Source organism: Betta splendens, chromosome 9, assembly GCF_900634795.4.
Source record: "Betta splendens chromosome 9, fBetSpl5.4, whole genome shotgun sequence".
Classification (NCBI taxonomy): Eukaryota; Metazoa; Chordata; class Actinopteri; order Anabantiformes; family Osphronemidae; genus Betta; species Betta splendens.
The window spans coordinates 26,209,000-26,230,700 of NC_040889.2; the positions used below are offsets into that span (position 1 = coordinate 26,209,000).

Sequence of the window (21,701 nt, forward strand, 5' to 3'; positions counted from 1 at the left end):
GGTCTGTTCTCTGTGCAGGACCTATAACCTCACATTCATATGATACCAGACACCTTTTAGACCATCGGTCTGCGCTAAATAAGTAAAGTGCTCCCTTTACAAAAATATATTACACCCTTAGCCGCAAATCGCTCAAGAGGTGGCTCTGAGTTTAGGTCACCCTTCACAGGAAACAACACAAGTTCATTAACTTAGCATTTATTTCATACAACAATTGTTACATCACAGCACATTTTGTCAGAACCTTCATCAAAGATATTGCAGCAGTGTCACAACTTTCACAGTAAAAGAGGATTTCAAGATAATACAATGAAATAAATGTAATATATTAATATAATTTTCATCGCTGACAAATTACAACTTAGCAATAAATATAAAACAACAATTCTACATTGTAAAACATTGAATTATGTCAAGTATCTCCATGAGCTACATCATACAGTAAATGTTTTTTTCTGAGCAGGACTGGATGAACGCCAGACTAGCACATACATGATCCTCACTTCTATCAATAACCCCCAATAGAAATGGATGTGAGGTTTGGGTTTAAAAGTGGCACATTGCAGCTACACGGTGGCCGTCACTTCCAGCGACTCCTGGTTTAATGACACCAACAACTTCAGGTTGTCTTTGCATTCCTGGGCGAGAGCGTCACAGCGTTCCTGGTCCACAGGAGGGACGTGACCCTTCAGGGTTTGAAGGTGAAGGCGCCTAAAGGCCTCGGGGCTCTCGGCTGGTTGGGCCACAGAACGGGCCCACAGGGCTCGTGCGTGATCGACGGGCCCCTGCTCAGCTCTCAGCAGCTCACGGGCTACGGTCAGAGCACAGCTCGCCGTCAGGGACGGAGGGTATTTGTTGAAAGCGTAGTCTGCGAGGCTCAACTCGCACACCCTCTGGGCAAGTTTTACGCACTGCCCCTGGAATTGTGATTGTGAGCGTGAGTTCATTATGGGGATCCGCTCGTTGTCTGCGTTTTCAGTCACGAGCAGCGCCGTCTCAATGCAGTTGGCGTAATAGTCGAGGAAGAAGGCCAGCGTGGGCGCGGCGAGGCAGAAGCCGAGGCGGAGCAGGACGAGGCACTCCAGGTTGCAGAGCTGCTCCCTGGTGAAGGCGTCGCAGCACAGCGCCAGGAGGCGGCTGATCCGCGGCGAGCACACCTCCACCTGCGTCACACAGAAGGTGAGCGCGGGTGCGCGCGCGGCCGGCAACGGCAGCCGCGCGCGCGCGCGCGCGCGCACGCACCCACCTGTTTGCTGGCCAGCAGCAGCGCCGTGACGCCCAGCAGCTGGAAGCAGTCGGCGGCCACCGCCGTGGAGGCCAGGAACCGGTCCACGATGTTCACCGCCAGGCAGCAGCACTCGAAGGACAGGCGCAGGTGTTTGTGCACGGGCACGAGCCAGCTGACGAGCCTGCACCTCGCCTCGGCGGTCAGCTGGCAAAAACACCGAAAAGGACCGTCAAAGGAGTGGACAAGGAAAGAGAGGTTATCAGGTTCATTTCACTGACGGAAATGATTTAAGCTATATATATATATATATATATAGCTTAAATGAATATAAATATGAGGGTTGTCCTGAAAAATGTGTTCATCATAAAACATAATAAATACTTTATAACAGTAATATAGTCATGTAGAGAATTTGAAATTAAGTATCTTTTAGTTCCACTGAACATTTTTAAATTTTTGGTTTCTGGTTTTCATTCACTTTAGCTACAGATTCCACCTAACGTAACATTGCGCAGCCTGTCGCCTACTTGCGGCTGACGTGCCAAGCTGCTGCAGGGATGAAAGCGAGCCTCTTTCTCCCTCTGGATGCTGTAGCCGACGTCTCCGTACTGCAGGTACCAGCTGGACACGCGTTCCACGGGGGACTGCGTCTCGGAGCGGAGCGGGGTCCGGTCTGTCCACGCCGGGGACGAGTCCAGGTCATCCTCGAAGCCGGAGTCGCTCAGTTTGGACTTCAGCTTCTGTTTCCTCTGCCGGGACGTTCGCTGGAGCTCGGCTGACGCGAACGTCTCTGCTGGGAGGCGGTCGCCGTCCATCCTCCTCCGTTTGCGCGCGTCTCCGCCTGCGCCGGACTCGGAGCAGCTGCCACAGGTCACAAACGACACCATGTCCTTCACGTGGTTGTGTTGCCAGGCCCGTCTGTGTGTGCTTCTGGAGGCAGGTCCATCCGTAGCCCCGGAGTTCTGGGTGGGGGAGTTCCGTTTGACGTAACTTTTCCCGGGGTCTTCCCCGCTTCTGCAGCGCCTAATTGTCACGTTGCCTAGGCAATCGACGCTAAACCACCACTGGGACCATTAGAAATTAATTAGCCCATATAGTTCATTACCCATACGGCATTTACTTACTAGATATGGACAGGACAAATACACAAACAAAGTCCATACATAAATAATTATTTACTTATAATATTATTTTTATTATTTATTATACATACGTATTATTATTATTATTATTATTATTATTATTATTATTATTATTATTATTATTATTATTATTATTATTATTATTATTATACTTAATAACTGACACGTCCTGCGGGCCTGTGTTGCTGTTTGCGGAGGGCGGGACTAAGGCTGACGACTACAAAACAGTCCAGACGTCACCTTTCAAACTCAAGCTGAAGACAAGCGTTCATGCCGAGTCAGACCTGAACAAGGCTACAAGTATGACCTCTGTACTCGTACTAAAGGTATCTTATAACAAATTTAAAGTTCTTCGAGGTCCAACACCTCTAGCCTCCCGATAACCAGCTGCCTTTGCTGCAGCTGCAGGCTTAACACGTGGGGAAAAACTGAAAAATAAATAATATCGCTAGCTACTGTTAGCTGGGTGCTGTAGCTAAGCTAAAGTAGCTTCGGAGAGCTCCGGCTAACAGGCTAAGGAGGAGTAGCTAACGTTGGCTAACCTTGAACGGCAGCTAGCGTTAACTTAGTGGACAAACAGTGGTTTATTGACGTCGCTTTGGCCACATACATGAGGCAGTAACGGCAGCCCGTTAACTCGAGGAGGCGGAGGAAGTAGAAGTAGTTTATCTGACTACACAAGCTACTAAACTAACGCAATGCTACGCTAACACTGTGCAATCACAGGCTCCCCCAAATCAGCGAAGTTAATTGAATAACGCTAGCCAGCTGGGTAAACCGGTCAGTTGGCTGTCTCCGCATACATGCAGCATAGATCCTGTACTCAGCCGCAGCGCCTTAGTGGCAAATATAATTATAGAAATAACACCAATGTTAAGTTTCGTTTTCTGCTTCCAGAAATAAGAGTGGATAATGAATTAAATGATGTTGACAGTTATTCGGAATTTGCAACTTACATGATGTTACAACTTCAGTTGATTGGCTTAACTTGTTTACGTAGGTAGTGGATGTCAAATTGTGGTGAGTTATTCAGCTGCTGCTGTTTGTGGTCTGAATGACATGTGAACCGTGTCCAGTAATAGTTTCCGTTCAGAAAAACAACTCCATTAACAGGAGTTAATTAGTCCAGAAACACCTCAAAGAAGTTTAGAAGATGATGCTGCTTACAGTCCACATACCTTGCAGAATATTATGAGGATGCTTTTATGGTATCAGAACTTTACATTATTGTCCCCTTTCAGCATTAGCGAACCATGGAAAACTCGAGCAGGCCTCAACGGCCTAGGCAAGGTGGCTGGGAGAGGAGCTCCGCATCGGACAATACAGAAAGCTGGAGGACGCAGGACCAGGGGAGAGGACAGACCTTCAGGTCAGAGGGAGGTTCGCAGGGCAAGAGGACTCAGGCTGGGTCTTATAGGGCCAGCCCCAAGAAGGGAGCTCTTGGTCTGCTCAGCTACTCCCCAGGTGGAATTAGTGGTGGCAGTAGCCCTTCACAGAAAGACGAGTTTAGAAGGTTCCCAGGTCCTGAGAATGGTGGCGGGAGTCGAGAAGAATATCGGAGAGAGCGCTCACAGCAAAACTGGAGGAGGAACAACGTAGGAGATGGACCAAGGGAGGACAGGGAGCAAGGATGGAGGGAGGGGACTGATAGTGCTAATAAATCAGGTGAGAAATTAGTTATGATCCCCCAAAAAATTTTGATTTTCTTACATGACATCCACCCATTACTAATATTTATTTACTGTAAAGGATTCTATTTGACATCTTCTTAATACACTTTCTATTTTCAATGTACTTCTTCCATAGGGAGAAGGTGGCGAAACAGAAAGAAAAACCCTTTTGCTGAAGAGAATCGGGGACTTGTAAATGAAGAGTACACACTCTCAGTCCAAGAGCAGCGCAGCCTACGGCAGGCAGAGACACGGTTTATCAGAGATGAGATCTACCCTTTGAAGAAGGTACGAGCTTTTGTGATATATAGCGCTTGGAGTAAAAAGTTGTCTGACATCTCAATTTGTTTTCTCCTTTTAATTATTTGTTCAGAAGCCACACAACAACCCTCTAGCACTTTACAGCTGTGCTCTCTGTGATGTTCTCCTGGATTCTGTTTCTGATGCATACAGGCATATCAGAGACAAACGGCACAAACGAAGGGCTCGGGTAAGAAATGCTTTTAATAAACAAATCATAATTTAATTACAGTACACGTCTTGATTAATTACTTTCCAACATCAACCTAGTTCATTTCTGTCATTTTACGCTATTATCCCTTCAATATCAAAATCTCTGTTTGTAGGAGAAGCAAGAACAGGTGATGCTGACTGAGATTAAGCCTCCAGGCCCCGAGCAGATCAGTGCAGTAAGTGCAGCACTAGAGGCTGTTGTCCGGGAACATGGGATGAATGACCAGGATGTTGAGAGAAGACAGTGTGTTGTGTCCATGATGCAAGACCTCTTTCTGTCTGTCCTGCCTGGCAAGTCACTTTGATTATCTACATTCATTCTGATGTTTGTATTGTCTTGGTGCAAATGGTTTAGTTCACATTAGTTTTGTGAAGAGTTTGCCCTCTTGTCTTCAGACATTCGCCTCAGGATGTATGGCTCGTCTTGTACCAAGTTTGGATTTAAGGATTCAGATGTTAACATTGACGTACAGTATCCACCTCACGTGAGTTTGATAATAATACTTGAATAACTATTATTATTATTATTATTATTACTGTAAATAAGGAATAAATGTAAGAAACATATTACTATGTATGGTGGCGATGTGGAAAACCCTACATTTTTATTTTCTTTCTATACTGTGGAAAGGCTTTCAAATGAAATGTATTCACAGATGCATCAACCGGACGTCTTGCTGTTGGTCAAGGAGAGCCTCTCTGTGAGCCGTAAGTCACAGCTTTTCCACATTCAACCACAGGCGAGTCATAAGACAAAATGTAAATGTCTTGTTCTGTCCTCAGCTCTCTTTGTGGATCTAGAAGCTGATTTTCATGCCAGGGTGCCTGTGGTTATTTGCAAAGAGAAAAAGAGGTGAGTATTTTTGAAGTATCTAGATCAATTGTTTGATTTATGGATGAATGGGATATTCAAAATAGATGGGGAAAACCTCTGCGGTGTAGAAAACTGTAGTTTGGGATACTTTAGGTAATCATTACTTAACCAATGGAGTGGGAATTCTTGTAAATAAAGAAATCCAAAGAAAAAAAAACTGAAGGTATTACTTTTCTCAACAGTGGCCTGATCTGCAAAGTTAGTGCCGGCAATGAGCATGCCTTCCAGACCACCGCTTACCTTTCTGCACTAGCCAGTCGGGAACCCCTTCTCCTAACATTGGTCTTGGGCTTCAGACGCTGGGCCCGGGTATGCTGCTGACTGAGACATGACACACTGCGCACATAACCCAGACAACTATTAGGCGCTTTCTATGAATTTTTTTTTATATTTTAGAGAAAACCTTTGAATAATGTGTTCTTTATGTTTTGGCCTAGATCTGTGAAATTGACCGTCCAGAGGAGGGTGGGCTGCCTCCATATGTATTCGCTCTGATGGTTATCTATTTCTTACAACAGCGCAAAGAGTCCCTCTTGCCTACTTACCTGAACCTAGGGGTGTGTAAAGTACATCAAGCTTCAGTATTTAGACACTGGTAGTAGTTGTTTTTATTAAAAACTAATTATTTGTGTTCAGATTAAGGTTTTCTCACTTAGCCGGCTCTCTGATTTTAATCTTACACATGAAGAGGATGGATATGTACACTGGACTTATTCTCCATGCTCTAAAGAATCAACACAACCAGAAGGCTTCTCTGTAAAAGGAAAGGTAATCATGAGAAAATATTCTATTTTTGGCAGTTTCACATGACTTTATTATCTTTGTCTAATATCATATTTCTTTTTCTCCTGTTCAAAATGTTTTTTTACCGTGGTATACACTTTGGGTATCCTGTTACCATTGGGTTTTTACTAAGAGTCTGCCAAGTTTATTTTTCTGTTAAAGGGTTAATGATGAAATTTATTTTGTTCCTTCTAAAGATTTTAAAAATTAAAGCATAACATTTATATGCTTTTTTTTCTTCTTCTGGATTTTTACTTAAATTAAACCCTTTAATCTCCTGTGTTTTCTTGCAGGTTCCACTGGTGTTTCAGAGTCCTCACCCGCCTGTGGAACTTGGGCTCCTCTGGGTTGAAATGCTTCGTTTTTACTCACTGGAGTTTAACATGGCTGACACTGTCATCAGTGTGCGGACTGCTGCTGTCCTCTCGCGAGAGATGAAAGACTGGCCAAAGAAACGCATCGCTGTGGAGGGTCAGTTCTTACTACTGAGGAATTTTCTAATGAACATTAAACTTCTGCCAAAAAAAAACATAATACATTAACATAAATATTGTCTGAATTTCTATTTTTAGACCCATTTGCTGTGAAAAGAAATGTGGCCCGCACCGTGAACAGCCAGCAAATGTTTGAGTACGTCCTCCACTGCCTCAAAACCACATACAAGTACTTTGCACTGCCACTGAACATGCAAACTAACAGCAAGTCTCAACAAGGACCTTATAAAGAGGAAAATGCTGGAATCTTAAATAAAGATATGAGCCACCTCAGCATTCAGTCACAACATGCACATCACCCAGAAGCTGTTGAAAATGGTCCTGAAGACTCTGACTGCATTATTGAGGAGGAGGAAGAAGTTGAGGAATACAATGGCTCTGCTGAAGAAAGGGAGAAAGAAAAAGTGGACATGGGCAAAAGCAGCCTGTCTGAGGATGATGAGGAGGATGTTGATATAGATGCATGTAACAGACAACACCTGGACAGTGTCACCACAGAGGATGATGACATTTTCCCTTTGGACGAGATCTCAGGGGAGGAGCTTTTGTCTGATGAGGAGGGTCCTGATTTGGACACACCTGGGTCAGTAGATGATGAGGAGGTTGAGTTGGTACCTGTTGTGTCACCTCCATTTTTAGAGGACACGACTAAAGATGAGACCACCGAAAATACTAACCGGAAACAAAGCGGACTGTCTTATCAGTTCACTAAGCAAGTTTTCACCAGAGGAAAGGTAAGTTTAGCTTCCAAGTCTTAAGATAGATAACCTTGGGTGGGTTATTTAACAAAATCACATTTCAATATCTTTCAGTCACACATGGTTGTGTGCAGCTTGTGCAAGCGCGATGGACATTTAAAGAAAGACTGCCCTGAAGACTTCAAGAAAGTCCAGCTGGAGCCTTTGCCCCCAGTAACCCCTGAGTTCCTCACTGTTCTTAACAAAGTCTGTGAACAGTGTTACAGTGAGTAGAGCATTTCATTGTGGAGTTAACAAGTTTCTTAACTGCACAAGCTTGTCATTAATTGCTCACTTCTGCTTAATGACTGCCACCTGTTCATGAGCAGAGATTCATTTCTGCATCTGGGTCTTTTCTTGAATATGCTAAGCACAGTCACTGTCAGGGTGCGTGTGTCTCTATCTCTATTTACATGTGTACAGGTAATTTCATGTCTACCTTTTGCTTTTTTCAATTTTGTTCTTTAGCTGACTTTGCCCCAGATGAAATGGAAGTGGGTGTAAGAGAGCACATCCTTAAAGACCTGGAGACCTTTGTCAGACGACAATTTGCTGGTGGAGTATAAGATCATTTTGCCTCATTAGTTTTTTTTTATATATGTTTTACTGTAGTACAATAAAAGGGAGTAAAAGATTAATCAGATATTATGTATAAAACTCCTTGTTTTGTACAGGAGCTCGGCTACAACTGTTTGGATCATCTAAAAATGGCTTTGGCTTTCGACAGAGTGATCTAGACGTCTGTATGGTGTTGGAGGGACAAGACACCATAGATGTAGGATGTCTTTTATGCCATTGTTGATTTTACAGGTAGTTGTATTTGTCTTCGGCTACACTTATGTTTACCCACATCCTTTTTTTTTTTAACAGGATGTTGACTGCATCGGTATTATTGAAAGTCTGTCGAGATTGCTAAAGAAACACCCAGGTAAACTATAGCACGTCACAATGTTTATCCTTTTACTATTGATGATTTGTGTTGAGGACATCAAGCATTTACCATCTACAATGACTGCATGCAAAGCGCCCAAAAGACCAAATGATCCCTGATGTGTTGAGGATTCGGGGGAAGTTTTTAATTGATTGTTTTTTTATTTTTTGTATTTACATTGGTTTTGTTGTCACCAGGTCTAAAAAACATCTTGCCCATCACGACTGCAAAAGTCCCTATTGTCAAGTTCTACCATGTACACACTGGCCTGGAGGGAGACATCAGTCTGTACAACACACTGGTAGCACTCCACTGGTTTTGTTTTCCTATTTGAGTCTGAGTAATTTGCAGTGTTATTCTTTAAAACAAACCTTTTTCTGTCTAGGCACTACACAACACACACCTGCTTGCTTCATATGCTGCCATTGACAGGAGAGTGAAGATTCTCTGTTACGTCATGAAGGTGTTTGCAAAGGTGATTATGCATTTCAAAAAGCTACTTGAGCTGCAAAGGTGTGAAGCAAAGTCCTCTTTTAATACATAATAATAATAAATATTTTCCATAGTATTACAGTATTTTTTCTGTCCTCTTACAGATGTGTGACATTGGGGATGCTTCGCGTGGCAGCCTGTCCTCTTATGCTTACACCCTTATGGTGCTGTTTTTCCTCCAGCAGCGAAACCCCCCTGTTATCCCTGTGCTGCAAGAGGTACAAGGAATGTTTGTTTTCTTTTTTTGTGTTACACTAATTTCTACCCCAAAAACGTTCATGTTATATTTTGAAATAGGCAGTATACAGCCAAAGCAAACTCATGTCATTGCTTTACTTACTAAAACTCATAAATATCTCTCTTTAATCTGAATGTTTTGTTTCTATTGTTGTAGATCTATGATGGAAAGAAGAAGCCAGAAGTGTCAGTTGATGGCTGGAATGTTTACTTCTTTGACGATTTAAAAACACTAGTGAGTACTTTTTTGTGTGCGACTTACACTATAGTGAACATGCACATATTTTTTCCAGTCTTAGAAACGTGTCTCTTGTCCACTGATACCTGCAGCCCAGTCATTGGCCACAGTATGGACAGAACACTGAGGCGGTTGGGGAACTGTGGCTAGGCCTGCTCCGCTTTTACACTGAGGAGTTTGATTTCAGAGAGCATGTTGTCTGTATTCGACAACTTGCTCGTCTCACCACCTTCAATAAGCAGTGGACTTCTAAATACATCGTAATTGAAGGTGAGCTTGCATTACTTTGGGTCGAGACCCCTTCAAACCTGAAAAAGGGAAAGTCTAAAATACAGTAGAGACACCAATCTAACAACTTGGAGTATTCTATATTGATCTTTTACTAGTTAAATGTGCATTACTGTTAATGATGAATACAGTAGGATTGTTGACTAAACTGACAGACTGTTAATGGCTTCTTGGAAATCGTAGAATTTTGCTTTCTCATTACAGATCCGTTTGATTTGAATCACAACCTGGGTGCTGGTCTGTCCAGAAAAAGTATGATTAAGTCATATGCCAAGTTTTGAATTATTTTCAATGTGATGGTAATTTAATGTATTTCTGTTCATTTTTTTCCTCAGTGACCAACTTTATTATGAAGGCTTTCATCAATGGAAGAACTCTGTTTGGCACACCAATCAAAGTCTTTCCTTCAGTTTACCCCAGTCAGATGGTTAGTATTTGTTACATAGCTCTTATATTTAAACACTTTGGCGACATTGACACTGATTTGTTGTAGGAGTATTTCTTTGATCCTGAAGTTCTAACTGAGGGTGAAGTGGCTCCTAATGATCGCTGCTGCCGCATCTGTGGCAAGATTGGACACTTCATGAAGGACTGCCCCATGCGCAAGAAGTATGCATAATCATTTTATATATATATATATATATATAAATAAATAATGAATTTGTTGGTTTACTCACAAAATACTGCAAAAAAATACAGGTACAGGTTTGTAATACATTGTGGGTAATTTTGCCCCAGGTCAAAGCACAGAAGGGATATGGAGAAAAGGCCTGAGCACCCGCATGAAGCAATGGAGACAACGGGGGAAGCCAAGGATCAGGTCAGACACAAGAATGAGCACTGGAAGAAGAGGGATCCACTAGAGATGCGCTGCTGCTTCCTGTGTGGCTCAAGTGCCCACATCAAGAAGGACTGTCAGCTGTACAGAAGTCCTGCAGGTTCATAAACCTCAACTATTACCAGTAGTTTATTTTTCTATACTGATTTAGGTTCTATTTAAAATATACAAGTTGCTAAATCACACTGTACAGCTATTGCTTGTTTGTGAATGCTTTTGTTATTTGACAGGATATGTGAAGATGGAAAACTTTTCTTCTCCCTCATCAGCTCACCTGAGGAGTTTGAAAGAAAAGGAGAAAGTGGTAAAAAATCAGTTCTGTCAGTCAATGACAAATCAGTTCTTACTGATTTTACAGTAGACCAGTGAGACCTGAAACTATATTACTGTTGGCTATTAACAGGGTTCACCTATACAAGAGGAGAAGAAAAAGAAGAGAAAGCAAGATGTGATATTGACTCCACAAGCAGGTATGTAAGATTTGCATATGTCTCTTTTTTTCAGTAATTCAAGTTAATTTCTGTTCTCATGATTGCTTAAATGTGTCAATTTATGTTTACTGTAAGGCATGTTTTTTATACAAAAAATAGTATATTATATAGCAATATATTTTCTTATCTGTTTGTTTATTTATTCATTCCTAGAGAATGCAAATAATATGGACACTTGCATTGTGGTTTGTTTCAGGTAGCCGACATTTGGGTCACTCCGGTCATAGGAACAATCCAGTGGAATAAGAAGCAGCTGTGGCCATTCAGATCACATGGTTCTACTCAAGCAGGCAGCAACCCAAAGTCCAGAATCCACTGAATCTGAATGGGACTGTTGCGCCAAAGGCAGCCTGTTGCAACCCAAAGCCAAGACGCCTTGACTTGAAGCCAAATAGGGCCTTTTTATGTGTGTACGTGTTTGGGTGTGTGAGCCCCCCCCTTCCCCGAAAAAGCTCTCCTCTTCAGAGGAGCTTTTTAATGCTTTCATTTTAACACAAGCCATTTTGCATGCCTGTCATGATTTGTTTACAGTCACTGCCAATTCAGTTTTAGATTTAGACCATTTTGTGATTTCTTTTCATATTCAGTGTGAAATTTAAAATATTTTAGTACAGTATGTCTGTAAATAATTAGTCCTCATTCAGGTAATACTAGGTCTTACCTGACTGATATAATGCTCCAACCCTCCAACAAATCATCTAATTATACATTCAAATTAGTTAAAATGACCAGAGCCTTTCAGCTTAAAGAGAAAAACTCGTCATTTCACTTTTCTTTTTAATTACACGATTTTATGATGCCTTTGACCTTTATTTGGAAGTTTGAGTGTGTTAAACCTTTAGAAAGTGTCTTCTTCTAAAGCAACTGCGTGTATCTTTCCCAATGATGTAATCGGTTTCAAATGGAATTTCTTTTGAATCTCCGTACTGACTTTCAACAGTCAATCTTTACTTCATCCTTGAAAGCAGCTTATACCTAATGTATATCTGTGTTTGTGTCTCAGTTTTGGACATTTGACCCTGTAAATATTTTTTCAGGATAGTAAGCTTTCTTTCTGAGACTCATACAGGCATTTGCTGGGAGGAGTAAAGGGTGAATGGAAGATGAAATGATACATCCTGTTTAGCCTGTGTGCATGTCCCCCACATGCTAGTAATTATGGTGCAAGAACATTTAATTGAGTCTAATGCTGAAAATGATAATCATCAGCTGGTCCTGCATTTCTGTACTTCTAGATGTAATTTTAATTTGCTCAGTAGGGGGATACGTGTGTTTACTTACAAAGGCATACTTTTGTTGTACTGGTGGCACACATTTGTAGCTGCACTGAGAGAGTCGATGCTCTTGAATTACATTGCTGCTAGGTAATGTCTCCAAAGCCTGCTTATTTCTGAACTTTGAATATAGACTGTCCTGCTTTAATGTTATCAAAAGAGGTTTATTAAAAATGTGTTGTATCGCAGTGATATTTCTCATTTTTAAAGCAGCTTTGTTTCATGGCATTGTAATATTTCATTGTTACATTTGTTAATAAGGAATGGGTTGCAATGTTATTTGTGAACAATGCATTAAACTAAAATCAAATTCCATCTTAGACTAGTGCGTTGGAAGAAATGTTTTTTACTTGTTTGCCATTTTAAGGGTGACCTTTTGGCTTTCTGGACATTTGAGTTTTTTTCCAGAAGATGCCTGGGAGACCGGACAGCGTGAAGTTTTAGACGATAGTGGCCCTAGAAACGACGATTCGTTGCTCAACTAAACAAACAACCTGCTGAGATCCGCCGATGTTTGTGGACGTGTGGGACACGAACGGTGCAACGAGGAGCGTCAGCGAAAGGCACAAAATGTAACGGGACTCAAAAACAATGTTACGCAACAGAATGTGACGTAACTACCAGAGAACTTGATCTGTTGCCTCATTGGATGTCACAAATGACCGTTATAATATTAGCCAATCATTGAAGGCGCTACTGGATTAGGGCGGTTTTATTTTTGACACGCTTGCGCAGTCCATTGTTGTCGTTTTAACTGTAGAAACATGTCTGCCTCCTTGGTGCGAGCGACCGTCCGAGCGGTCAGCAAGCGCAAAATACTGCCTACGAGAGCCGCACTTATACTCGTAAGTTACGAGCATTGATTGTGAAGAAATGCGCTACACTTTTCACTGTCACGTATTTCACAGTGTAGGTGATATGTTTATAGCCGTTACTGCTCGTGGTCAAAAGTTAGCTAAGTTGGCTAACTGTGTGAACTCAGTCAGTGATTACCAATAACAATATCAGTTGTTGAGTTTATATTGATGGTGTACAATACATAGCATGTCGGGTTACGCTGGTGTGGCCGTAAATCGCAATTGCTAAGTGCATGACATAGTTTATTTCGTTTTTTTTAATGTGCGCTAGGCCAAGCAGTTGCTTGGTACGTTGACGGGTCACCGCTGCTGCGTTCATTTAAGTCGGCTGTCTGCTAGATAATATACACACAAAGCCGAACGTGACTTGAACATACATGGGTCTTTATGAATTTTATCATCCGTTCTGCTTAAAATTTACCCTCCCAAAACATCGTCAAAGTCTCTTTTGACGCTATGATGTGACTTTGAAAAAGGTCCAAACGCGAATTTAAAATGATACATGACAACAAACCGGCAGCACATTTCTTCCACTGACAGGAGACAATCTCAAAATATCTGGCGATGTGTGTAATCGATGATTTTTGTTTTATTGTCAATCAGAACAATATTTACACAGGACTGTTACAATCCAGAATTTTTTTTAAATCAAAGCGTAAGTTATTAATATTCATTCTTGTATATAATAGAATAGCTCCAATTTTAATGGGCGGCATAATTATGAGCCTGACGGGCTCGGCAAACTCTGCAGAGCAAGATAATGCGTGTCTGTTGGTCCAAGCTGAGAAAGATAACGTGCTGAATGAAGTAAAACTAAAACTCCAGATTGTGACATGGTTGAGTTATACTATACATAAGGTATGAGCAGCTCTGGTGTACACACTGCAACAGCTTCAAAGGATTAGAAAAGGATTAAGGTAGTATCTTAGTCTCACAAATTCTTCTAAAGTTTCTCTATTGCATTTACAGTACTCACAGCAGAAGCAGTAGGGCTGGAGGTTGCTTATTATTCTGTAGGTGTACATTGTCAGACCAGTTAGAGTTATTCCATACAACAATGTTTTCACTATTTTAGAGGGGGGGGGGGTATCAAAACATTCATAGAACTGTAGACCTTGTCCCAGTAATCCCTAACGGGCACCGTGTTGCAAAAATAAACTGCCAAGTGTAACTTTTGCTGTAAATGTAAGTACTAACATTATTTTTTTCTTAAGACTCCAGCAGCTGTGACCAAGATCAGATTATTGCTGCAGGACAAGCCGGAATATGTGAGTAATTGATATTACAAACATTCACTGAAACATAATCTCAACATCCCCACTTCTGTGCCGTTTTGTAAGTGAAAAGCTGACTTTGTTTTTTCTTTCTTTTGGACACCTTATATTAGATAACTGTTTATTTGCTTCACAAGAAAAGTATTTTCCTTAGGTTTTGTATTCTATCTCCCAGAACTTGTGCCTACTTACTGTTTCTTTTAGTAGAATAAAATTTAATTAACTTGTTTTTTTTAGATTGGTTTGAAAGTGGGAGTGAGAACACGTGGCTGTAATGGACTGACATACACACTGGACTACACCAAGGATAAAGATAAATCTGATGAGGAAGTGCAGCAGGATGGTAAGTGCAGGCTGTGAAGAAATGCAATAATTCATACATAACACATAACATCACATAAGTTAAATTATTAATTATAATTAATTGTTTATCATGAGGGTATGGCAGTTTATATTTTGTATGAAAAAAGTAAGCTTATTGTAATAAGGTTGTATGTAATGAATTGTATGTACTGATGGCTGTACTGTGAAACATTTGCAGGTGTGAGGGTGTTCATAGAGAAGAAGGCTCAACTCACCCTTCTGGGAACTGAGATGGACTTTGTGGAGTCAAAGCTTTCCAGTGAATTTGTTTTTAATAATCCCAACATTAAGGGCACATGTGGCTGTGGTGAAAGCTTCAACATATGAGGGTCACAGAGCCTCCCCGATCCTGCTCTCATCCCTGTCCCTTTTATTAGGACTGAGAAAACTGAATGTTGACGACGAAGTCTGCAATGTTGACGAGTCTCAGTTTCTAGCACTGCTTCTTCCTCTGCTGGCATACACACTCACACTCCCAAGCCCTAGTATGCGCTGTTTATTTAGAGGAGGATTTTAATACAAGATGTGTAGTCGCAACATTCTCAACACAAATATTTTAAGTTCAGAAACCTGTGATGTTGACAGCTGCATTTTAAAACTCTAGGTTATCCATCTAAAAGCTTAAGGACCTTTAAAACAGGGTGTTTTTTTATAATGATGCTGGCCACCATTTAATGCAATCCCACTTTATTTTAAGCAGTTCAGTCAAATCTTGCCGCGATCAGTATGCCAGAGGAAATGGTACAGCATGGCCCAATAATATGCTGATTTAACCTGTGAATTGATGAGGTCTTAGTTAGTAAAGTGTGATTGAGTTGTTTGTTTTAAACTTTAAGACTATCCTCCAAACTCCACAGACATGAAGACCATCAGCTGATGAAGTCACTGTTAGACAGTGCACATTGGGCATTCTCTACCATAGTATGCAAACGTGGAACAGCATGAGTGTCTTGAAACTGCTTGGTCAGCTTGTGAAAGCTGAAAAGCTGAAATGTTTATTTATCTTTGTAAGTAAATGTAAAGGAGGCAACTTTCTATGTAGAGCATCATGAACGCACAAAAACCCAACTACGCACAAAACGTGTATTCTTCACTTAAGAGTACATGGTTGTTTCTTTTTTTTTTGTTTTTTTTTGCTTGATCAAATCCAGGACTTTGTATAGATTACAGTATGTGCTCTTATGATTTGTAACCTGTGCAATACATATGTGTACATATGAAATAATAAATGGCTAAGTCCAGTAAACGTTATTATGGACATTGTTGTGTATTCAACAAACAATTCAAACCATTGCCACAAACTGGTCAGATGATGAACGGTTCGGTTCGGTAGTTTGTGGTTTTCAGATTCACTCTAGTCTCCTCCGGGCGCTGCGTGTCGTTTACGCATGCGCACTCCAGGACTGTAGGGGGCGCTACAGGAAGGAGCAGCTCGTGTCGTCCAACGCGGAAGTAAACAAAGCAAACAACGCACGTTTAGTTACGTGGTCCGAGAGTTTGACGAAGTTGTGACCGCGACGCGGCGTCGCTGTGGGGGTTTAAACATGAGTTCGGTCCAGAGCATGCGGCAGTTCGTGTGTGACCGCCTGACCACGGCCGCGCAGGAGATTCTGGGCGCCTTTGAGAAGCGACTGGACGACTACGAGACGGAGCTCGCGCGTCAACGCAGATTGTTTGAGTCGGTTCTGACGCCTGAGGCGAAGTCACAGCGGGAAGGTCGGTCACAGAACCCTTTAAACATCGAGAACACGTCTGTGTTCATGTCAGCAACAACATTCCGTGTAGTACAACGGGACGGACCCGTCTAACCAGAACTAGAACGCAGAACCCCCCATTGTTACCGTTTGTCCTCCAACAAACCTTTCACACGCGTTGTGTTGCTGTTTGATCAGCTTAAAACATTTTAGTAGAAAAAAGTGGACGTTTTCTGTTTGGAAAGACGTTTCCTTCCTTTGTTCCACCTGATTTCTACCCAGATGGGAAAAACATGAGCACATTGTTCCCTTTTCCTGCGCCAGATTTTACTCTTTAGGTAAAACTCTTTAGTTCATCCAGTGAACATATTTTTTCCATCTCACAGAAAAGCAGTAAAACCTTGGCTGCTGCAACTCGTTCCTCTCGTCTTCCCCTGCAACACTTGTTTTACACGTTTTTTTTGCCATTAAGTCATACAGACACTTGCAAAATATAAAAATACTGCCAGACAATTTCAACTGAAACTTCTATGTAGTCTGAAAATTATTTTCAATTAGAATTAGAGAAGCAAGGTTGTGCAAAGTGTGGTTATTATTATCTGAATGCTGCTTGCTGTCAAATTGTAATTATGCTTGCTGTATGTGGGATTTGTTGGGTTTAGTTGTGTAAGGTCTTAAACCTTACCCTGTTGTGATTTGCCCCTATATAAATAAAATTGAATTGAATTGAAGAATTGGATCAGTATGACATTTGAATCCTTTGTCGTTCCATTAAGGTCCCACTCAGAGTCAAGAAGGGGAGGTTTTCTACAACAAGCTGCAGCACCATAACCAGGAGACAAGCTTTAGTTGGGTCCTGTCAGGTCATCCACTGGTCAAACAGGAAGATGTGGAAATGACAGTTAGTCAGCAACAGCTCCAGCCTGCACAGCGCTTGACTTCAGCTTGTGTGGGAGATGTCCCTAGTGCTCAGGGTCAGTCTGCTCACTCTGATGAGACTTTGAGTGCCACAAGTAAAGAGCATTCTAACAAGGATACTTCATCTGGGTGTGACAAAGAAAGTCCTGCAGTGTCCACACCAGCTACAAGTACATCAAATACAAAAAGTATTAATGACAATGTAACATCAAGTCCAACAACTGTGCAAACAAAAGAATACGAAATCAATAATGCGAGTACGTCTACTAGCAGAACGGTGCTGCCACCAGCTCAGAAATGTGACAGTGAGCCAACAACAAATAGAAATGATGACATTAGAACAACAGCAGCTACAAGTGATGAGCAAACAGAGGACAAGACACAACATAATGAGAACTCGAGGACTAAGACAGCATCCCAGGAGCCATGCAACAATAACACAACACTAAGTGGAGGTAGTGAGCCAACACAAAAAAAGGATCAAACAAATAGACCTAAGACTTTATCCAGAGTTCCTGACCCAACACCTCATGAGATACCTAATGGTGGAAACACAGACTCCACTAAAAGCCCCGAACAAAAATGTCAGGACAAGACAACATCAGCTAGAGAGAGTGAGCTGAGAGCACCAGAGAAACCCAGTGATAACATTCCAACAACTGAGCAAACATCAAATAAGGAAAGCCAAGCAGGAGGAAGAAGCCCAGCTGGACGAAGTGAGACAATATCAAACGAGAACTCTGACAAGGCCACAACACTGGGTAACAGCACTGAGAGTGATCCAGAAAAGGCAGCATCGGGTGGAGGCCTCCATCCAACACAGGTCGGTGAAACCACCAACCAGGTTCTTACAACAGGAAGGCGTAGTGAGACGACTCCATGGAAGAAAAGCCGAGATCTTCAACCAGCAAATAAATCCAGCAAGAAGAACACAACATCCACCATGAAGACTGAGCTTACAGCAAAAAAGAAAACCAGCGACGAGGCGAGCCCACAGTCCAAGACACAGAGTGAGAAATCCAGTGATGAGAACATGGCAGTGGTTAAAGGCACCACAGTAACAGAAGGCAAGGAAAGCCATAAACAAGCTGCATCAGCAAAGAGGAAACCCAGAGAACACACAGAGGCAAATCAAGACAAAGACCTGAACGAACACAGGCCACAGAGGAAACCCAGTGATGGCAAGTCTACTCCAAGTACTACAGTAACAGGAAGTAGGAAACGTACAACAGCGTCAAGTAGAAGTACAGAGAAGAAACCAGATTCTAAACCCAAGACCACATCTAGTAAAAAGCCAGACGCAACTCCTGCTAAGAAACACAGCGATGCCACAACATCAACCAGGAGAATCAAAGAGGCATCAAGTAAAGACAATGAGAAGGAAACACTGAAGCACCAAATAAGCACAGACAAAGGCACCAAATCAACACCAGCCACACAACAGAGTCTCCGAACCATGTCTACAAGGACACGAAAGAGGCAAAAGGACGAGACGGAAGCAGTAAATGAGGGTCCTGATCCAACAGCAGGACGTCCGGACGGGAAAACACGTGCAGCGCAGCGAAAACGGGAGAGAAAAGCTTCGAATACGGACGAGAGCCCGTCAGACGGCGGCGCCAAGGACGGCGAGAGCCCCTACGAGTGCGACCGCTGCGGGAAAGTCATGAGCAACTTCAAGAACTACACGTTCCACATGAAGGCTCACACCGCGGCCAAGACGGTGAAATGCACCGCGTGCGGCAGGATGTTCAGGGAGCGCTGGGAGCTGAACAAGCACGCGGTCATCCACGCCCCCGAGAAGCCCTTCAAGTGCCACGTGTGCGGCCACGGCTTCCACCGGCGCTCCAACCTGGACCTGCACCTGCGCGTGCACACGGGGGAGAAACCCTACGAGTGCCCCAGCTGCGACAAGCGCTTCAGCTCCTGCGTGAACAGGAAGAAGCACATGCGCGTCCACACGGGCGAGAAGCCGTACACGTGCGGCGACTGCGGGAAGGACTTCGCCGACTCCTCGTGCTTCAAGAACCACCGGCGCGTCCACACGGGGGAGAGGCCCTTCAAGTGCTCCCAGTGCAAGCGGAGGTTCGCCACCAGGACCACGTTGACCCGACACGCCGTCACACACACGGGCGAGAGGCCGTACAAGTGCGGCGTGTGCGACAAGGCCTTCGGCTACAAGAGCGACCTGAAAACGCACACGCGGCTCCACACCGGGGAGAAACCCTACGGATGTGGCGCGTGTGGCGAGCGCTTCTCCAACTGGTTGAAGCTCCACAAACACAAGCGCGTCCACACAAAGGACGCGGAGGACGCCGCTTCTTGAAGGCGTGGCGTCAGGGACACTCCACGGACGAGTTGGCTCGATTTGGAGGCTTTGATAGTTTAGGTGTGTCTTTGAGCAAGGCACTTCACACTGGCGCGTGGCAGCCCACTGCTCCCCTTTTAAACGCAGCATTCCACTGGGTGCTGGTGGTGGATGTTCCTTGTTTATGCCGCCTTTATATTGGTTTATACTGGTTTTTATGTGGGAGGGGATGAAATGTAATTCAAGGTGTCAATCACTTGTGTTTATAATCAAGTGGAAATGTACCTAAGCTGCAGACACATGATTGTATTTTTATTGTCTGTGGGATAAGGTTTTATGACGGTGATATTGTTCTGTACCTGTGGTTGCAGCTGATCACATTTTTTATTATTGATCCGAGAGCAGGGTGATGGTTTTACTGCAAAGCTGACGTAAAAAACACTACATTCATGTGATGTAATTGTGAATTTGGAATAAATTTTTATCTTTAATATTTTGGGATGCACATTTTTACAATTTGCCTTTGGTCGAACTCAGAGCAGAAGAGTTCTGTAAAAAAGAAAAGTCCACTCACCCGCTGGTTTGTTGATACACAGCGGAGGAGACACCTGTGGGTCCACGGGTTCAGAGACAGAACTGTGGTTGAAGCGAGACTGAGCTGATGCTTTGGGTGTAAGTGGATTTTAAAACTGCATCACTTTCTTGGTTCCTCTTCATTGCGTAACCACGATGAAGAGGAAGAGAGAATAATACTGAATAATTCATGCTCTTCTTCTGCCATAATTGGCCCTTTATATAACTGCCCCATTGAGTAAAGATATATTCATATGCTGCCTGTGAACAGCATTTGTGTATTGAATACATTTATTTTAGTTGAACTCTTACAAATGCATATGCATTAACTGTTCAATAATTAAAAAGCAGAGTAATTCACCCAGCTCAGTCATCAGTGTCTCCATGCTGACATGTAGTGGTTCGTTGTGTAACTGCACCAGCAGCTGTCTATAGGCCCCACACACAGTGGGACTGGTAAAAGTGGAGACCAGTGCAGTGTGTGTTTGCCCTGTTTCTACATCCTGAACCTAAACGCTCTCTAAAAACTGAGAAGTAGCTTGTGAGAATCTTCCCACACGCTGACGACCTTCCAGTCAGAGATTTTCTCCACAGCTCATCCAGGACGTCAGCACCCGCTGATGTAGTGATGAAATATGCTAACGTGTGATCTAATTATCAGACCACCTACTGTAACTGTGTGTGTTGCAATCGGTAATCAGTGGTTCCAGAGCTGCGGTGGCTCTGGTGTCCTTCTGGACCATCAGCAGCTCCCAGGTGGCTCCATAAATCACCCACACTGTGTTTGCACAGCTGGTTGCAGCCCGGCCCCGGTCGCCGCCTCGCTTCCAAACAGGCAAGTGTTTGTAATCACGCTGGAGGCCGTGTGTTACGCTTATGATTGATGGGGAGCGCGGGAGCACACGCCTTTGTGGGAAGATGAAAACCTGAAGAACACTTCCAAACTTCAACACATTAAGACCCATTTTCCCTTTCTAGTCTAGAACCAGCACCAATTTTCCAGAAAAGAAAACTGAGCTTAATGGACGAAGTCGCAAATGTGTTTGGAGACGGCCTCCAGCATCTTAATGGACTCGTCGCAGCTCTGACAAACACAAGCACCTTCACCAGCGGCATGAAAGGAGCAGCCAGCACACGGAGGAGGAGCTTCTGCTCAGAGCCGCTTGGTCCTCTGGTGTCTGCTGGTGCATCTGGGATGTGTCACAGGCCATAAAAAGGGTTGTGGAAACATTTTGGTTGTGTTACAGGCCTGCTGCCCGCGTGCAGCCCACACCTGCCGTTAGAACAAGGACAAAAGAAAACCCGCCGCCCAGAAGACGTGATGAGGAAGCGTTTACGGTCGCCTCTAGTTGATGGGTTTGAGCTGCTGCTTTTGGTCTGTGATACAAACCTGGAAAGCGGAGGATTAATCAGAGTTGATTCAACCGAGTGATCGAAGCGGATCCCTCGGCTGAATCCCATATTAAAACCATGACAGTCTGACGTTT

General features: G+C 43.1%; 4 protein-coding genes across 6 annotated transcripts; 3 read left to right on the forward strand and 1 right to left on the reverse strand.

Annotated features, from left to right (window-relative positions):
• Positions 1-149: 149 nt before the first annotated feature.
• Positions 150-3,539, reverse strand: LOC114861997 (cyclin-O). Its single transcript, XM_029161810.3, has 4 exons — positions 3,327-3,539; positions 1,756-2,292; positions 1,247-1,432; positions 150-1,163 (listed from the first exon to the last, which is right to left on the reverse strand). The coding sequence occupies exons 2-4, from the start codon at positions 2,113-2,115 to the stop codon at positions 567-569; spliced, it is 1,143 nt and encodes a 380-aa protein (XP_029017643.1). The 5' UTR covers positions 2,116-2,292; positions 3,327-3,539; the 3' UTR covers positions 150-566.
• On the forward strand, positions 2,539-12,552 carry tut7 (terminal uridylyl transferase 7). Of its 3 annotated transcripts, none has more exons than XM_029161807.3 (29): positions 2,539-2,696; positions 3,612-4,035; positions 4,177-4,328; positions 4,414-4,530; positions 4,667-4,844; positions 4,950-5,038; positions 5,210-5,261; positions 5,337-5,406; positions 5,610-5,736; positions 5,865-5,984; positions 6,064-6,195; positions 6,504-6,681; positions 6,783-7,438; positions 7,517-7,667; positions 7,910-7,996; positions 8,116-8,216; positions 8,312-8,369; positions 8,570-8,673; positions 8,758-8,847; positions 8,969-9,082; positions 9,259-9,336; positions 9,432-9,609; positions 9,832-9,879; positions 9,963-10,054; positions 10,121-10,236; positions 10,366-10,565; positions 10,696-10,769; positions 10,869-10,935; positions 11,153-12,552. In XM_029161807.3, the coding sequence occupies exons 2-29, from the start codon at positions 3,624-3,626 to the stop codon at positions 11,200-11,202; spliced, it is 3,891 nt and encodes a 1,296-aa protein (XP_029017640.1). In that variant the 5' UTR covers positions 2,539-2,696; positions 3,612-3,623; the 3' UTR covers positions 11,203-12,552. The 3 variants fall into 3 exon arrangements, with proteins under 3 accessions (XP_029017640.1, XP_055367590.1, XP_029017641.1); XM_055511615.1 differs by having other exon boundaries at positions 2,649-2,670; XM_029161808.3 differs by lacking the exon at positions 2,539-2,696 and adding an exon at positions 3,369-3,390.
• Positions 12,553-12,927: 375 nt separating this feature from the next.
• On the forward strand, positions 12,928-15,975 carry isca1 (iron-sulfur cluster assembly 1). The gene is made up of 4 exons (XM_029161813.2): positions 12,928-13,075; positions 14,302-14,355; positions 14,599-14,704; positions 14,903-15,975. Exons 1-4 carry the CDS (start codon positions 12,995-12,997, stop codon positions 15,049-15,051), a joined length of 390 nt encoding a protein of 129 aa, XP_029017646.1. The 5' UTR covers positions 12,928-12,994; the 3' UTR covers positions 15,052-15,975.
• A 147-nt stretch (positions 15,976-16,122) lies between these two features.
• Positions 16,123-20,578, forward strand: LOC114861996 (zinc finger protein 37-like). The gene is made up of 2 exons (XM_029161809.3): positions 16,123-16,440; positions 17,195-20,578. The coding sequence occupies exons 1-2, from the start codon at positions 16,269-16,271 to the stop codon at positions 19,657-19,659; spliced, it is 2,637 nt and encodes an 878-aa protein (XP_029017642.1). The 5' UTR covers positions 16,123-16,268; the 3' UTR covers positions 19,660-20,578.
• Positions 20,579-21,701: the final 1,123 nt, after the last annotated feature.

Coding starts and splice junctions, on each gene's coding strand:
- LOC114861996 (XM_029161809.3), top strand. CDS start 16,269: ATGAGTTCGGTCCAGAGCATGCGGCAGTTCGTGTGTGACCGCCTGACC. Junction 16,441..17,194: donor GGCGAAGTCACAGCGGGAAG/GTCGGTCACAGA, acceptor CGTTCCATTAAG/GTCCCACTCAGAGTCAAGAA.
- tut7 (XM_029161807.3), top strand. CDS start 3,624: ATGGAAAACTCGAGCAGGCCTCAACGGCCTAGGCAAGGTGGCTGGGAG. Junction 6,196..6,503: donor GCTTCTCTGTAAAAGGAAAG/GTAATCATGAGA, acceptor GTTTTCTTGCAG/GTTCCACTGGTGTTTCAGAG. Junction 8,217..8,311: donor AGGGACAAGACACCATAGAT/GTAGGATGTCTT, acceptor TTTTTTTAACAG/GATGTTGACTGCATCGGTAT.
- isca1 (XM_029161813.2), top strand. CDS start 12,995: ATGTCTGCCTCCTTGGTGCGAGCGACCGTCCGAGCGGTCAGCAAGCGC. Junction 13,076..14,301: donor CGAGAGCCGCACTTATACTC/GTAAGTTACGAG, acceptor TTTTTTCTTAAG/ACTCCAGCAGCTGTGACCAA. Junction 14,705..14,902: donor TGAGGAAGTGCAGCAGGATG/GTAAGTGCAGGC, acceptor AAACATTTGCAG/GTGTGAGGGTGTTCATAGAG.
- LOC114861997 (XM_029161810.3), bottom strand. CDS start 2,115: ATGGTGTCGTTTGTGACCTGTGGCAGCTGCTCCGAGTCCGGCGCAGGC. Junction 1,433..1,755: donor GCTTGGCACGTCAGCCGCAA/GTAGGCGACAGG, acceptor TGTTTTTGCCAG/CTGACCGCCGAGGCGAGGTG. Junction 1,164..1,246: donor TGCTGCTGGCCAGCAAACAG/GTGGGTGCGTGC, acceptor TGTGTGACGCAG/GTGGAGGTGTGCTCGCCGCG.